Genomic DNA, 18710 nt, shown 5'->3' on the forward strand with positions numbered 1-18710 from the left:
TGGCCTCGTCGAGCTTGGTACGCCGACATGGTCAGACTGGTGGCGGACGTCCCGTGGAGACTTCCTCTCAGGGAGGATCTACTGTCTCAGGGACCGATCTTCCATCCTGCTTTACGATCGCCGGTTTTTAACGGCCTCGTTATTGAGGCCCAGGGGCTGAAGGACAAGGGATTGTCAGCTTCAGTTATTCCTACTCTAGTTAAAACAAGGAAAGCGACTTCCAGAAAGATTATCATCGTATATGGAAGTCTTATATTGTGTGATGTGAATCCCTTGGGTTCCATCTACATCTTTATTCGGTAGTCCGAATATTGGCTTTCTGCAACAGGGAGTTGAGCAGAAGCTGGCCTTGAGTACTATCAAGGGTCTGGTTTCAGCATTTGCTATCTTCTTTCAGAAGCTTTTGTCTACTCATTCCTTGGTGCGGAATTTCATCCAGGGGGTGCGACACCTGGCTCTGCCAGTGCACGCGCCGTTACCATCCTGGGATCTTAATTTGGTGCTGTCGGTTCTTCAGACACCTCCCTTTGAAAATATCAGGGAGATTCCCTTGCCTACTTTATCCCAGAAGGTGGTCTTCTTGGTGGCTATCACTTCTGCACGCAGGGTGTCAGAACTGGCTGCATTATCCTGTTGTTCCCCAGATCTGGTGGTTCATAGGGATAAGGTTGTTCTTCATCCGAATCCATCCTTCCTTCTAAGGTGGTTTAAAAGTTTCATTGATTAAGGACAGTGTACTGTCCTTCCTATGTCCTTAGCCCAATCATCCTCGAGAATTGCATGGCATTCCTTGGATGTAGTTCGGGCGATCAGGATATACTTGAATACTACGGATTCAATTTGTAAGACGGATTCACTGTTTGTGATCACGGATGGCCCTAAGAAAGGGTTGCCTGTTCTGCTGCGACCATCTTTAGATGGATCAGACAGACGGTGGTATAGGCTTATTTTATCTAAGGGTCGGGATCCCCCGTTCCCTGTTAAGGCGCATTCTACTCGGGCGCTTAGAGTTTCCTGGACCTTCCGCCATCAGGCGTCAGTGGTTCAGGTTTTCAAGGCGATTGTTTAGTAGTCGGTTCATACCTTTACAATATTGTATAAGGTTTATGTGATGGCATCGTCAGATGCCTCTTCTGGCTGCAAGGTTCCTGCAGGCCATTGTTTGAGGAGACTGTTGGTCTACCTCGAGGGTAGGTCTCATCTGTTTACTCGATGAGTCCTTTGATACTTCTGGTTGGCTCCGGTTGGGCCTTCTAGATTGGATTTGATTCTGTCAATCCCACCCCTCATTTTGTGGCACTGCTTCTGGATGTCCCAGCTCTTGAGAATCAAGAAGACTACGTCTGTCAATGAGCGATAGAGAAAAATGGATTTTTGTAAGAACTTACCGTAAAATCCTTTTCTCTTAAGCTCATTGACAGACGTAGTACCCGCCCCTCTATCATTGAGTTGGGTTGGGTTAAATTCTCTGTACTGCTTTAAACAGAACTGATTCCCTGTAGCAGAGAGAGGGAGGATATACCCTCAGGGACTGCCCCTAGGGTGGAGCCAGAACGTTTTGTCATTCTGCCTAGTCCTACTCCTGCGGAGACAACATAACCCAGCTCTTGAGAATCAAGAAGACTACGTCTGTCAATGAGCTTAAGAGAAAAGGATTTTACGGTAAGTTCTTACAAAAATCCATTTTTTCCTCTGTGTTCTTTGTTCCCAGGGTTCTATCCCATTTGATATTTTCTAGCAGCGAGCGCAGTTTAGGGAAATTGGCTCTTTTGAAATTCAGTGTCCTTATATTACCCTTGTGCTTCCTATTACTGTAATTAATACTGAAACCAATTGACCTATGGTCACTGTTTCCTAAGTTGTCCCGTGTTTCTATATCCTTGAGCAGGTCTGTATTGTTGGTAATCAGTAGGTCAAGTACCGCATTATATATATATATATATATATATATATATATATATATATATATATATATATATATATATATATATATATATACAATTAGACTAATGTGTTTTTATTTCACACATAAAATCCATTGTACATATTATTCCATGTACTAGTTGGAATACACAATATGAATGTAGTTCTTTTTTACTACTATTATCTCTTCTTTTTTTTTTTTTTTTTTTTTGTGCACAGCTTATATTCCGTTTCCCATTGTCTCCCCATTCAGTATCCTGGAATTGCTCAGAGCATCAAGAGTGATGTGGACAATCTACTTTCCGTCCTCAAGATGAGCCTCGTTCTGCCTGATGGTAAGAGTTCTATTGCAATGGTATTACATAACCGAGTAACAAGTGGTACATCCATTAGTTAAAACCCTTTAACACAACACACAAGATTTCATATAATGATTGCTGTTAGTGAGTAAATATCATATATCATGTGTCTTCTATGGATGTCACTGTGCCGCGTGTTGCCCCAATTACAGCAAAACTGTTTTACCTAAAAAAACATTTCCATACAGAACTGACTTTGAACTTCTTTAGTAGGAATTTGCAAAGACTGGAGCAGCTGTGCATGGCAGCCAATCAGCTTCTATCTTTTATTTTCAAAGCCTAACTGAATAAGCTGAAAATAGAAGTTGATTGGTTACTATGCACAGCTGCTCTAGATTCTGTCTGCTCCAGTTTTTGTAAATTCTTTCCTTTTTGTGTTCTGCATTGACTTTGTGTTGATACCAGTAAATGTAGTATTGGGGGCAAATGGATGAAAAGAGGAGGAATATGTAGGTATTGCAATGTGAGCAATCAGATTTCTTTTTTCTTGAAAAAACCCAAATGTTCTGTCTACATAAAGACAGTAAACGAGAAAGGATATACTATTATTCTTATCTAGAGGGAAGTGGTATACTATTATTCTTATCTAGAGGGAAGTGGTAAAGTGGAACTCTGGTAAAAAACATTTTAAAGTGCTCCTACATTAAGATAAAAAGCCTTCGGTGTGTAGCCCCGTCTCTTTCCAGAGATGTCCACAAGTCCCTCGACTGTCCGGGACTCTCCCTCCTGATTGGATGAGACACAGCCTTGGCGCCATTGGCTTCCACGGCCGTCAATCAAAGTCAGATAGCCAATCAGGAGAGAGGGGGGTGGGGCAATGCCACAGCTCCGTGTCTGAATGGACACATGGCGCTGCAGCTTGGCTCGGGACCTCCCATCGCATGCTGCTTGCTGTGGGGGCACTCAACAGGGGCAGGGGCTAGAAGCAGTGAAGAGGGACCCAAGAAGAGGATCTGGACCAACTGCACAGAGCAGGTAAGTAAAACGTTTGTTGTTTATAAAAAAAAATAATAATTTAGACTTCATAATCACTTTAATGTATTCTCTACATTAAAAGAGAAGTTTGGGTTTCATGAGAAAATAAAATGTATGCTCACCTAGATGGATGCTGCATTGATCCAACGCTGCATCTGTCCCCTGTCGCTTCTATGACAGAACTGAGTAATCAAAGTCTTCACTGAGCAGAGAACTGTTCACTGTCAGTCACCGTCTCTGCTCTGCCCCTCCTGTGCTCCCTGGAGCCTAGGGTTTTGGAGAGGGTGGAGAGGCTGGCTCAGTCTCCCAGTGGCCCGCTGAGAGACTAAGCCAGCTGCCGGTTCAGGCAGCTGGGTGGATCCTGACTGTTAATTCGGGATCTTTCCCAAGCCTGGACTGGCTGAGTGACATCAGCCAAAAGCGGGCTTTAACCCTCGTCAGCTGAAAATGGGTTACAGGAGTGCAGAACGAACCTTCTCACTGGACTTGATGAGAGCAGCGGGGCCAAGCTGCACTGTGTGTGTCAATGAATGAAGCGGTTTCCTTTAGTTTCACACTGAAGAGTTTAATCAGGGCTGCTTTTTTGCAAAACCATCGCACAGAGAAGGTATGACATGTTTGTTATTAAAAAAAAAAGCCATTGTCCCAATGGAAGGCACTTGTGAACTCAATGATACCGTTGTACAAAGCAGTTTACAAATACAGGGGGTGCCCACACAAATTCCACATAGTCTGGGACCTGTGGTTGGAAGCTACGGATACTGTGGATGAGCCCTCCGTTCCAGATCCCAATCTGGCTTCGACTGCAGAGTAGGTTGTTCAGGTCTATGTAGGCTGTGGTGATAGGTTAGTGCCTCCCTGATCACACTGTACCGTCCTGATTTCATTGCATGTGCATTGGACTGTCTGTACTCAAACCTGAGTTGTATGTGGTATTCTTGGAGCTGCAGCCATGTTGGGGGGTAGTGGGGTTGTTGTTGTTTTTTTATTTTTCTTCTTAATTTTTCTTTAGTTTGGTTTTTTTTTTTTTTTTTGTTATTTTATGGTTCTGTTTTGTTGAGCCTGGGTATGCCCACACGGCTCTGTTTTGTATGAAGTTTTTTTCAAAAATACAATTAAAAAGAATTTTCAAAAAAAAAAAACTTTTACGTTAACTACTTCAATACAAGGCACTTTTGCCCCTTTCCTGCCCAGACCAATTTTCAGCTTTCAACGCTGTCACACTTTGAATTTTGTAAATAAGTAATTTTTCTCCTTCACTTATGTGCACTAATGAGGCTGCAGTGACAGGCAATGATTAGGCGGCACTTGTAGATGGCATTGATGGGCAGCCTGTATGGGCAGTGATGGGCAGCACTGATGAGGAGGCACTGCAAGACATCACTGCTGGGCACTGATTGGCATCAGTGGGCTTTCTGGTCATCGCTGATGGGGCTGGACCTATAATCACTGCACTGATTATCAGTGCAGACCCCCACCCCACCTGAAGAGCCGCTTATCAGTTCTCTACTCATGCCCTGTCAGCGTAAATGGAGTAATGCCGATATCTGGCACTTCGTAGTTACACTGTGATTGGACATACATAGCTGATCACATGGTATAGTGCCTACATCATATGCTCTTTACCATTTTCTGAGATGCGGTGTGTCGGAGCACTACCGACTGTCACACTGCGTAACCCCAGGAGCGCACACTAACAGCTTGTTCTGAAGGACATCATATGACATTGAGGCACAACGGGGGAGCCACTGCCTGCCTGTCATTTTGCTATAGGCCGGGCGGGATGTGGCTAAGGAGAAGGGGTGTGTGTGTGAGACAGAGAGAGAGACAAGGGGGGGCTTATGGAACCCAGATTACCTTAGAGAGGTCGGGAAACTCCTGGTCCAGCTTCCCCGGCCCCACCAATGTGTAAGTCACCCTGTGTCTATTTGGGGCACAGGGTGACCAAGAACCCCAGTCGGGTCTGCACTAACCAGACTCGCAGTAAAACCACCCCGGACTCCGCATTTGGCGTTACCCCGGTTATCCTGGGTTCTATGTGTGGTTTGAGTTGAAAGAATGAAGGGGCTCTTTCACTTAGGACAGTAATATTGACAATATCCCTCAAATATATTATGACACATTGGTTCGACCTTTTCAGGCTGTTTGTAGGAGTTTATCTCCTAGACCATTGCTAGATAGTTTGAGGTGGGGTTCGTTTGAGGGGGGGTTTGTTATTAAGTGGCTGTATCCTATTCTATTGTTTCTGTCTGCCTTGGGATGAGCCTAATATGGAAATATATGTGTATGTGGATTAGCTAGAGAGGAGGGGGGATTGTCCCAGAGTGTATATCTTTTTGTGCCTGTGTAGAATAAACAGTTTAATGCGTCTTACCACCCTACACTCATGTCTCGACAAGCGACTGGGTGGGCTAAAGGATCGAGGATCGTGCTGGTACCAGGCAAGAGAAGCTTATACAGCGGATATACTCTTCTTGAGTATGGTGTGTGTTTTTAACCACTCGCCTGTTTGAATGGACACAGCTGGATGACTTTGGCAGCTGATTTTATCAATGTTTTGAGCTATAGTCAGCTGATCGGCTGTGGTCAATCATACAGAGTTCCGTGTTAACAAAAACACAGAACTCCTGTGTACAGGGAACAGCGATCTGTCTGTTTATGAAAAATACAGACAGGTAGTAAAGTGAAATCAGCAGATATTACACATTGTTAGGCACAGTTAACCCTTTAATGTAAAATCTTGTGTTTGAGGCGCTAGCTTATTAAACAACTAGACATTAAGCCCGTTAAATTAACGGGCGCTAGAACATATGGCTGACTGAGCGGGGGCTGCGCGCATGGTACAGGGGAATGCGGGGGCTGCGCGCATGGTACAGGGGAATGCGGGGGCTGCGCGCATGGTACAGGGGAATGCGGGGGGCTGCGGGCATGGTACAGGAGTACCATGCCTGCAGCACTGCATCTCTTGTAGTATGCCTGCAGCCCCTGCATAATGGCAGGCAGTGCAGCAGTGGAGGAGTCTAACTTACCTGTTCCTGATATGTGCTGGGGAGGATGGGGGAGCTCCTCGGTGTCGGAGGCCGGTTCCCGGGTGTTGGGGGTCACCCCCGATAATGGTGCGGTGTGAGGGCCGTTCTGAATTCCTATGTGCTGGGGGCGGGCACTGACCTTTTTAGGCTGGGGGAGCTCCTCGGTGTCGAAGGCCGGGTATTGGGGGTCACCCCCGATGATGCTGCGGTGTGAGGGCCGTTGTACTGCCGATCGTTTCAGTAGTCACCGTCTGATCCGTATGTGCTGGGGTGGCGGAGTTCCGATCCGTTGCCTTAGATTTAAAAATGGCGCCACCCGGCGCCACACGTCATTGCGTATACGCCGCTGCTCGGTAATTTCCGGGAATACCCAAACGTATCCGAGCTTTCCCGAGTGGCGGCGTATACTCAATGACGTGTGGCGCCGGGTGGCGCCATTTTTAAATCTAAGGCAGCGGATCGGAACTCCGCCTCCCCAGCACATACGGATCAGACGGTGGCTACTGAAACATGTAAAGAAATCAGGTGCGCTGCCCTAGTGCATATGTGCAACATACAAAATGATGCAAACAAATAAACCAAAAATGCAATAATAATGCAAAAAAATGAAAACGTATGCAATTCGTGTAAAACAAAAAATGTCCAGAAGGTGACTAGTGATACACCAATGTGCAATAAACGTCCATGTTATAAGTCCATAAATAAAGTGCAAAAAATGGTGACATAAGCTTCCAGCTTGGGGAAAGGTGAACTGTGATTGGAAGGTGCAAAGTCCCACCACCAGCTTGGCCTCTTACCAGAAGTTAAACGTTAAGGGCATATATGAATATGACCGCTCCAAAGGTCATGCAGCCAGGTAGAAAAGTTCCCAGAAATACAGAAGGCACTCTGACACACTCGTGCTCCCTAGACTCTTACCGGACAAAAGCCAAACAAGAAGCCTGGTTCTATGGTGATGAGTGGTCCTGCCGGGGGTTACTGGACTCTAGGATGGCTGATGTAGTGCTTGTGTCCAAGAGGAACAGACCCAGTCAGAAAGCCTGACGAAAGAAGATCCTGCCAAAGGTGACTAGGCTCTGATTGGCTGCTGTAACTCCTTAGTCTGGTTGACCTCAATAATAGGGGACACAACAGAGGGGACCGCAATGGTGCATTACCAACAGTAGATATTTATTAAAAACAAATGGTTGCACTTACAGTTGTGAAGACAATAATAGCGAGTTCCCTCACGGAGGAGCTGTATGGCGGGGTCCGCCTGCAGTGCGGACCGCTGCCTGGTCTAGATGTGATGACGCGGCGCCTCCTCTCTGACGCGTTTCTCCCGATAGGGCATCCACTTAGATAGGAGGTCCTACTGAAACGATCGGCCCTCACACCGCAGCACCGTGAGCACCGGCAGTACTACGGCCCTCACACCGCAGCATCATGGGGGGTGACCCCCAATACCCGGCCTCCGACACCGAGGAGCTCCCTCAGCCTAAAAAGGTCAGTGCCCGCCCCCATTCCCAATCCCATTGGCTGTCCGTGGTGCACATGCGCAATATCACGGACACACGGAATCTAGAGTGTGGACGCAGGGACAGTTGCATTTTATTAATATAGATACGTGTCCACATAAAAAAGCTAATGCATAAAATGAAATTGATAAACAATGCAGTGCTGCTACTTCAACAGTAAGTGAATGTCCTGTGATCAAATTTAATCATGACTATCATTTAATACAATTTTTTTACAAACACCACGTGTTAAATTAGTGCTCCACGAGTTATTAGAAAGTTTCATAGGAGGCGCTATTTCATTTTTTTCTAACAGTTAACACTTTGATTGCCACTAGATGTTAACCCCTTCCCAGCCTGTCATTAGTACAGTGACCGTGTATAGTATTAGCACTGATCATTGTGTTAGTGTCACTATTGGTGCCAGTGTACCTGCCAGCCAGGGTCAACTAGCGCAAAATCACACTATCAAAGTCCCACTAAAAGTTGCTGATCACCGCCATTGCTGGTATTGTGTCATAGTTGTGTAAATCCCAGTATATACCATAGTTTGTGGATGCTATACATTTGCAAAACCAATTAATATACATTTATTGGGGTTTTTTGTTTTTTTTGTTTTATTTACCAAAGACTTGTAGCAGATTACATTTTGGCCTAAATTTTTGAAGAATTTCGTTTTTTTTTTTTTAGACATGCTTTATAACAGAAAGTAGAAAATATCAGGGTTTTTTTATTTATTTGACTGTTTTGTTTATATCGCATAAAATAAACCCAGTGATGATCAAATGCCACCAAAAGAAAACTTGTTAGTGTAAAAAAAAAATGCTAAAAATGTTATTTGGGCATAGTGTTGCATAACCATGCAGTTGCCAGTTAAAGTAGCGCAGTGCTGAATAGCAAAAAATGCTCTGGTCATGAAGGGAATAAAACCATCTGCAACTCAAGTGGTTAATAACAAATGGGTTCTACTTGCCTGCTATGTGCAACAGAATTGCACAGAGCAGCCCGATCCTCCTTCTTAGGTCTCCCGCCAGTGCTACTATTTCCTCTGGTGAGTGCCCCCCCCCAGCGTTAATTTTGGCAACAAATTTAGTTTTAGTCATAGTCTTTTGACTAAAATTCCATTTTAGTTTTAGTCATATTTTAGTCTTTTGGCTAAAATGCTATTTTAGTTAGTCGTATTTTAGTCCTCTGAATTGTTTGTCATATTTTAGTCCTCTGAATTTTGTCATATTTTAGTCCTCTGAATTTTGTCATATTTTAGTCCTCTGAATTTTTTTTTTCATATTTTAGTCGACTAAAATCTCCAGTACATTTTAGTCGACTACAAATTGAATGGGTTTAGGTGAATTTAAAAGCATTATTTAAACATTTCTCTAGAATTTTCAAACCAGTTATATACTCCTGGAGAAAAAAAAATCTAATAACACGTTATTATTTCTGGTATTAAGGGTTGAACATGCACTACAGACACAGATTTTGCCATTGTGATATATAACGTCTTTATTGATAAAACCAAGTTTAATAAACCAACAAAAATATTGCTTTTTGACAAACAAAAGTGCAACTTTAAAATACAAAAAACTCAAAAACTGTAAACTCTATTGGCTGTAATGCCATTGCACATATTACCTGAATATATTACCAACATTATTATTTTTTTCTTAATATTTAAAGCCTTTTTTTCCTAATTTTTTCTCTTTCAGCAGCTTAGTAGATGCCCCTTACTTATGATTATGCGGTGGTGCAATACATGTTTAAACTTGTGCTATTACAGGCTTTGGATGGAGTTGTGTTGCCAATTTAGAAATGTCCAGCAGAGTAGTGTTAATTTTGATGTAAATTTTCGATTTTGTTTTTAGTCATAGTCTTTTGACTAAAATTTTAATTTTAGTATTAGTCGTATTTTAGTCATCTGAATTGTTTTAGTCGTATTTTAGTCGGCTAAATTAGTGTTAATTTAGTCAACAAAAATATTTTAGTCTACTAAATTAACCCTGGTGCCCCCAGAGTAAGCCGCTTTCTATGAGGGCATTCATGTGGGCTCACTCCTATACCTTGCTGTTTGCGTGTATAGACAGACAGCAGAATACGGCCCTGCCCCCCACCCCGTCGTCACTGGCTTTGATTGACAGCAGCAATGGCTCCTGCTGCCTCAGCAAAGCTTGTGAGACCAAGAAATGAGAGGAGAGAAGAGCTGCAGACAGGCACAGCGCTGGATCGAATGATTGCTCAGGTAAGTATAAGGGGGGGGGGATACTACTACCTAAACATGTCTTACCTTAATGCAAGGAATGCATTAAGGTAAAAAGTGTTTGGGCTTTATAACTAAATAGGTTGCAGACATATAGAGCCAGTTTTTTGTCACATAATAGTTAGCAGTGAAGTAAAATGTGTCTGATCTATACCCAGGTTTGTTTCCTGAGAACAGCGTTCAGGTCCTGCAGAAAGAGCTGTCCTGGGAGTGTGACTACCTGCGGGAAGCTGAGTGTGGTAAAAAATTTGGGTAAGTGTAATTCTTTATTTGCTACTCATGTAAGGGGTGTTAGAATGGAAAATAGGATCTTAGAAGTTAAGTTAATCAACAATTAATACTCTCAGTTGACATTCTGCACACTTCTTATACACAGAGTTGTATAAAGTACTCGAAACCCATACTTGAGTAAAAGTACAAGTGCTCGATCAAAAAGTGACTTGAGTAGAAGTACTAAAGTATTCAACATTTTTTGTACTTAAGTATTGCAAGTAGTTTTTTAAAAATTTTGCTACTCAAGTACTGAAAGTAAAAGTACCAGTAGTTTTGAAAAAAAAATAGCTACTCAAGTACTGAAAGTAAAAGTACAAGTACTGTGTTATGTAGTTATTAAAGAAAGAAGTCAAAAGTTTGAACATCATATTGTTTTTTATTATTTCAAATGCAGCTTTTATTTATACATACAGTAGCATTTATTTTCGTATGCGCTGATAATACACATGTTTTGAGCTTCATGAAACCTGCCATCTACTGTTCTGGCAGTGGTAATTTTTATAATTGTAACGAGTAACGATGCAGAACAAAAAAAAAAAAATATCAGAGTAGAAGTATTGAAATCATCGAAAAAATGTAGTGAAGTAAAAGTGGAAGTAGGAGAAAAAAATTCTACTCCAGGAAAGTACAGATACCGCCTTTCCGTACTTAAGTACAGTAGTGAAGTAGTTCTACTTAGTTACTATACATCTCTGCTTATACACATATCTAGCACAAAGGAATTTTTTATGTTTTTTTTTTCCTATATGTCAGCATCTTTGAACATGTCAGCTGCATTACAGCGACTTCTCCTTAGCCAGTTACATAATTTATTTTACACCAAAATGAAGTGCCGCATTCTGGTAAAAAATGTACCCAAGCAAAAAAAAAAATAGAAATGATAAAGTACCACAGGTGAATAAATAAAGTATATTAAACAATACAATAATATATGCAAAAAACATAATGGGGTAAATAAGCATATTTAAAGTGATAGTGCTCAATATAGTATAATAAAAAATGCCTTAATATCATGCAGTCATGTATACAAAAACCAAGAATCTTAAAGTGCTTGTGTTCCATAGATGTCTAATACATACAGTGGGGAAAAACTGAATTTTTGTAAAATCTTACCTGTAAAATTCCTTTCTCTGAGTCCTCCGACAGTCGCCGCCTCTTCATATTCGTCACATATGGGGTATTAGACTTTGCTCCGAAGGAGTAGCTAGGCAACAGAATATGTTAACATTAAAGCTTTTAACATATCCCACCCTCAAGGGGTGGTCCCCTCAGTCAATACCCTCCTACTTCCTGCAACCATATCTCAGTTTTAGTGGAATAGCAGTAGAATATACAACCAAACCCCAAAAGAGGGGCGGGGGCGGCGACTGTCGGAGGACTCAGAGAAAGGAATTTTACAGGTAAGATTTTACAAAAATTCCGTTTTCTCTTACGTCCTCCGACAGTCGCCGCCTCTTCATATTCGTCACATATGGGGACGTCCCAAAGCAGTGCAAACATGAGGGGTGGGAAACGCATCCGCGCCGAAAAGGCAACGCAGTCTCCGCATCAAAGGAAGGAACCTTACCAAAGGAAGGAAAACAGCTGGGCAACAGAAAAAAACAAGTGCTCAACAGGAGCAACAACCCAGGAAAAGACAAAAAACCAGGGGATACAAAACTTATCCCAACAGCCAGAGGTCCCCAACAAGGGACCCTAGGGAATTGCCGCACTAAGAACCTTGCGGCCAAAGGAAGCATCCGCCGATGCCTGAACATCTACTTTGTAGAATTTTGTGAACGTGTGTACGGTCGACCAGGTCGCCGCCTTACACACCTGGGCTACAGAAGCCCCATGACGACAGGCCCAAGACGTACTCAAAGATCTAGTAGAGTGCGCCTTCACAGGCACAGGGGGAACCTTCCCCTGCAAAGCATAGGCCTGTTCAATGGTCTGCCTGATCCATTTGGCGATGGTAGAGGCCGAAGCCGCCATGCCCTTCCGAGGACCCTCTGGAAGAACAAACAAGGAGTCCGTCTTTCGAAAAGACTCAGTCGATTTAAGGTAAACCCTTATCGCCCGAACAACATCCAGAGAATGCAATCTCACCTCCTTTGGATGTTTAGGCTTCGCGCACAGCGAAGGTAAGACAATATCCTCATTAAGATGGAATTCCGAAACTCGTTTTGGAAGAAAAGAAGGATTAGGTCGCAAGACCACCTTATCCAAATGAACAACCAGGTACGGAGACTTGCAGGACAAAGCTGCCAGCTCCGACACTTTGCGAGCCGAAGTGATCGCCACCAAAAAGGCGACCTTTTTGGACAACATAGATCTCCCTGATCTGTTCAAAAGGAGCACGTTGCAACACAGACAGAACGAGATTCAAGTCCCAAGGGGGCAAAGGATCCCTCCTAGGAGGAACCAGATGCCGCACACCCTGAACAAAAGTGCCAACCAAGGAGTTGGAAGCCACGGGACGTTGAAACAGAACGGCCAGCGCAGACACCTGACCCTTAATCGTAGCCAGCGCCAAACGCTGATCAACACCCGTTTGAAGGAAAGACAGCACACGGGAAACCGAGTACGTGCGAGGTGAAAACCCCCTGGACTCACACCAGGCAAAATAGGCCTTCCAAGTACGGTAATAAACCTTCCCCGAAGAAGACTTCCTCGCGTTGATCAAAGTATGAACGACCTCTGGAGAGAGACCCCTCTCCTTCAGGACCTCGGTCTCAACAGCCAGGCCGTCAAAGCCAGCGACTGTAAAGCAGGATGGTATATCGGTCCTTGAGACAGTAGATGGTCTCGAAGAGGCAGACGCCACGGGGCGTCGACCGCCAGATTCACGAGGTCTGCGTACCAGGACCGGCGAGGCCAGTCCGGTGCCACAAGAATCACCGTGCTGCGTTCCGAGTGTAACCTGCGAAGGAACCTGGACAGCAACTGAATCGGTGGAAACGCGTACATCAGCCTGTACTGATGCCACGGGGCCACTAACGCGTCCGACGCGTCTGCCCGAGGGTCGCGCGTCCTTGCCACGAACCTTTTCACCTTGTTGTTGAGACGAGACGCGAACAGGTCCACATCTGGAAGACCCCACTTCGCGCACAACATCTGGAAGACAGCTGGGTGGAGAGACCATTCCCCCTGATCCAGGGTCTGGCGACTCAGATAGTCCGCCTGCCAGTTCTCCACCCCCGGAATGTGAACCGCCGTTATCGCCGGGACATGAGTCTCGGCCCAAGACAGAATGTCGGCCACTTCTCGAGCCGCTCGGGCACTCCTGGTGCCCCCTTGGTGGTTGATGTAGGCCACCGCCGTGGCATTGTCCGTCTGCACCCGAACCGGGCAGCCCTGCAGCCGGTCCGTCCAGCGATGAAGACAGAGACTTATCGCACGCAATTCCAGAATGTTGATCGGAAGGGAAGACTCCCCCTCCGACCAAGTTCCCTGGGCGGATAGAACGCCCAGAACACCACCCCAGCCCGACAGGCTGGCATCCGTGGTGATCACCGTCCACGAGACAGGACGAAACGACTTGCCCCCGGACACCATCGGGGACTGGAGCCACCACAGAAGGTTTCTTCTGGTGCGATGACTCAACGAGATTTGAAGATCCAGAGATTGAGGTCGCCCGTCCCACCTGGACAGGATCTCCGCTTGGAGACCCCGCGTGTGAAACTGGGCGAAGGGAATCGCCTCGAAGGCCGAGACCATCAATCCCAGACATCTCATGCACGTCCGCAGAGACGAGTGCGGAATGTCCCTAAGGGACCTGACTTCCTCCTGAAGAGTTCCGAGTTTGTCTTCCGGCAGGAAGACCTTCGCCTGCACCGAGTCCAGAAACATTCCCAGATAGGGAAGACGAACCGACGGACTCAGTGTCGACTTTGGAAAATTTATCGTCCGACCAAACTCCTGCAGAGTTTGCATCGTGACAGACAGGTCCTTCTCCAGACCCTGGCTGGTCGCAGACCGAACCAGAATTTCGTCCAGATACCCCAGGACAGAAATGCCCTGGGCCTTCAATAATGCCAGAACCGGTGCAAGCACCTTGGTGAAGACCCGCGGAGCCGAGGCGAGACCAAAAGGCAACGCCACGAACTGGTAGTGATCCTCCGCAATGGCAAATCGAAGGAACCTCTGGTGACCCTCGAAAATGGGGATGTGAACATACGCATCCTTCAAATCGATGGAGGCCATGAATTCCCCCGGAACCAGGGCAGCCACCACCGACCGCAGGGATTCCATGCGGAACTTGCGAACCCGCACAGAGCGGTTCAGAGCCTTCAAGTCCAGAATTGGACGAACCTTGCCCTCCTTTCTGGGCACGGTGAACAGATTGGAATAAAACCCCCGAAATCTGTCCCGATGAGGCACCGGAACCACCACTCCCGGAGCCCTCAGGTCCCGCACCGCCAGGTGCAGGTCCCGCAAACGCTCTGGAGACAGTTGAAGATTTGAGGGAAAAAATCTGCTCTCCGGCCGAGAGAGAAACTCGATCTTGTAACCAGATCGAACAATCTCCTGACCCCATCTGTCCCGCACACGGGCCAACCAGGGTTGAAGAAAACCGAGCAAGCGTCCCCCCCACCCCAAAACTGGGTGAGGGCGCCCCTTCAGGCCGAACTGTTATGGGCTGCAGATCCGGATTGGCCGGACTTCTGTTTCCCAGACCAGGGCTTCTTCTGAGAGCCTTGACCTTTGAACGGCTTGCCCTTGTAGTGCGGCCGAAAGGCACGAAAGGACCCCTGAGGGGGCCGAAAATTAGCATGCTTCTTCCCAGAAGCCCCCTTAGCCTTGGGGAAATGGGGCAAGAGAGTGCTCTTACCCCCGGTGATCCCCTTAATCAACACATCCAAGGACTCCCCAAAAAGGCGAGACCCATCATAAGGCAGATTGGCTAAGGTCTTACGTGAAGATTGGTCCACCGACCAACATTTTAACCAAACCAGGCGGCGAGACAACACCGCCACGCTGTGCACACGTGCAGCCAATGGAACCAGGTCCAGGTCCGCATCACACAGATACATGACACCCTGGTGGATTTGATCCACCATATCCAGGGTCGCCGGCGAGGCCGAGTCGGCCACTAGGACGCGCCTAAGCATCTGCGTCCAACTTGCGATCGCCTGGGCCGCCATGAGAGAAGCAAACAGAGCTTTAAGCATAGAACCCATAACAGAATAAGTATGACGGGCAAGAGACTCCAATCTCCTATCCGTGGCATCACGGAACACAGGGGAATCCTCTGCAGGAATCGCAGTGGCCTTGTTTAAAACCGCAATTGCGTGATCCACCGGGGGGAGGCACACACCACCTTTCCTCAGTGGAAGGCGAGAAAGGATAACGCAGCTTGAACCTACTTGGTACAGCAAAAGGTTTGCGCAGATTGCGCCATTGTTCCTTAACAGCGCGCTGAAAATCATCATTGCAGGGAAAAACCTGCGGCGTCCTGCGTTTTCTCTGCGTCCCATAGGCCGCCAAGGCAGCGGGGGGACACACTTCATCCTGCAAACGCAGTGTTTGCTTTATGGAAGCAATCAATTCATCCATGATTGCAAGCTCTTCAGGCAAGCCAGGGGGAGAATTATCTACCCCCTCAACTTCAGCCTCCACCTCGGACCCCACTAGATCTAGGGAGGAGCGGGACCCCGATAAGGAGGCCCCCGCCATAACAACCCCATCACCTTCACCCTCAGAATCAGAGGAAAGAGCAATTCTGGGTCTTTTAGTAGATTGAGCAGCCACCAGCATCTGCGCCTGAGCAGCAAGGCCAGCCACAATAGTGGCTAAATCCCCCCCTGGGGGGGAAACAGCGGTCCCCTGGCTTTCCACCAAGGCGGTAGGAAATTTGCCCTCCTGAGAATCCATTGCCCCTGTAATGCCAGACAATAAAGGGTTAACTGCCCCTTTAAGCAAGCGCGGCAAGCGCAGCCCACCGCACCACACTCAAGCACAATGAGACCCCCACAGGGAATATGCAAACTGAACACAGGCAATGGATAGCAAGAACAGAAGGATAAAACCTGAGGAGACCCTCGCCGCTGCTGCTGCCTCGATCGGTGTTCCTGGAAAGAGGAAGTGATGCTGCCAGGGCGCTCTATGAAAGCCTATGGAGGCTACAAGAAAATGGCCGCCATGCATGTAAAACATGCGGCCGGAGCGAGTGTAGGCAAAATGGCGCCGTTTGGCGCCGAAACCGCCGCTCCACAGTGCAGTAATGCACACGTGACATCCCTGTACAGGAATACATGTCAGATCGCCGCAGCGATCGCTGTATATGCCAAAACATGCCCCACAGCACACAGCTTCTCACACTGACCAGACTGACACACACAGTGTCACACAGCTCCCCCCCCCCCTTGCAGCCCACAGCATGCAGCCGAGAGATAGGGAGACAAGCAGTGTGAATAGAGGCAGGTTACACAGTCCCAGACTGACACCCCCCCCAGACAGACAGGTCCCCACATAGATACACTTACCTCTCAATGGCGTGGGGGACCCGCACAGGCGAACAAGCCGCTGCACATGAGGCAGGGAGAGTCGCAATTCAAGACGCACAAAATGGGGGTTAAGAAACCGCACAGCGTCCAGTGAGGTAGCCACCTCACCAATCATCCCTGCACCGAACAGGGATGGGTCGTTCACTGTGCCAGGAGCGTTACCTGGCTGAACGCTCGATGGCAGGCTGGGAAGCCACTGACCCACGACCTGCGACCAGGGGGATCAGCCCGAGACCCAGCCCGCATGATCCTCTTCATCAGAAGAACTAACTAACGCTGACAAAAATAACAGCTAAGTAAAGGTAGAGAGAAAACTCAAACAAAATTATAAAAAGAAGAAAGAGTCTGGGACAGAAAGTCCCAGCACAGAGAGAGCCAGCCACTCCTGACAAGCTAGACATTAAAACTGAGATATGGTTGCAGGAAGTAGGAGGGTATTGACTGAGGGGACCACCCCTTGAGGGTGGGATATGTTAAAAGCTTTAATGTGAACATATTCTGTTGCCTAGCTACTCCTTCGGAGCAAAGTCTAATACCCCATATGTGACGAATATGAAGAGGCGGCGACTGTCGGAGGACGTAAGAGAAATAGCTATTTGATCCCCCTACAGATTTTCTAAGTATATCAATCAAAAATCCAGAAACATGATACAAATGTTATAAATTGAGTTGCAGTTTAGTGAGTAAAATAAATATTTGATCCCCAAGCAAAACACGACTTAGTATTTGGTGGAGAAACCCATGCTGGTAAGCTCAGAGGTAAGACGTTTCTTGTAGTTGGTGACCAGGTTTGCACACATCTCAGGAGGGATTATGGTCCATTCTTCTTTACAGATCTTTTCTAAATTCTTAAGGTTTTTTGGCTGTCTTTTGGTAACTCGAAGTTTCAGCTCCCTCCATAAATTTTCTATAGGATTAAGGTCTGGAGACTGACCAGGCCACTTCATGATCTTAATGTGCTTCTTCTTGAGCCACTGTTTTGTTGCCTTGGCGGTATGTTTTGGGTCATTGTCATGCTGGAAGACCCATCCATGACCCATCTACAGTGTTCTGGCTGAGGGAAGAAGGTTCTCCTCCAAGATTTTACAATACATGGCGCCGTCCATTTGCCCCTCAAAACAGCAAATTCGGCCTTTAGTTTGTGCGGTACTGCTACCTTGACATGTCCTGCAGTATCTTATCCTTTGCATCCATTCTACCTACAGTGCCTTAAAATAAATATGTGAAAAGTGTGGCGTGCATTTGTATTCAGCCCCCCTGAGTCAAAATTTTGTAGAATCACCTTTCGCTGCAATTACAGCTGCAAGTCTTTTTGGGGATGTCTCTACCAGCTTTGTACATCTAGAGAGTTACATTTTTGCCCATTCTTCTTTGCAAAATAGCTCAAGCTCTGTCAGATTGGGAAGAGCAGACAGCAATTTTCAAGTCTTGCCACAGATTATCAATTGGATTTAGGTCTGGACTTTGACAGAGCCATTCTAACACATGAATATGCTTTGATTTAAACCATTCCATTGTAGCTCTGTCTGTATGTTTAGGGTTGTTGTCTTGCTGGAAGGTGAACCTCGGCCTCAGTCTCAAGTCTTTTGTAAACTAACAAGTTTTCTTCCAAGATTGCCCTGTATTTGGCTCCATCCATCTTCCCATCAACTCTGACCAGCTTCCCTGTCCCTGCTGAAGAAAAGCATCCCCACAACATGATGCTGCCGCCACCATGTTTCACGGTGGGGATGGTGTGCTCAGGGTGATGTGCAGTGTTAGTTTTCTGCCACACACAGCGTTTTGCTTTTAGGCCAAAAAGATAAAGTTTGGTCTCATCTGACCAGAGCACCTTCTTCCACATGTTTGCTGTGTCCCCCACATGGCTTCTCGCAAACTGCAAATGGGACTTCTTATGGTTTTCTTTCAACAAT

General features: G+C 46.3%; 1 protein-coding gene across 1 annotated transcript in view; it reads left to right on the forward strand.

Moving 5' to 3' along the window:
• Positions 1-18710, forward strand: part of COQ8B (coenzyme Q8B) — an 83164-nt gene that overhangs the window by 36846 nt on the left and 27608 nt on the right. The window contains exons 9-10 of the mRNA XM_082263138.1: positions 2177-2258; positions 10195-10288. Coding sequence (XP_082119264.1) covers positions 2177-2258; positions 10195-10288 — 176 coding nt within the window. The remainder of the gene's footprint in view (positions 1-2176; positions 2259-10194; positions 10289-18710) is intronic.

The sequence above is a fragment of the Pelophylax lessonae genome (assembly GCF_965119305.1).
Source record: "Pelophylax lessonae genome assembly, chromosome: 7".
Lineage (NCBI taxonomy): Eukaryota > Metazoa > Chordata > Amphibia > Anura > Ranidae > Pelophylax > Pelophylax lessonae.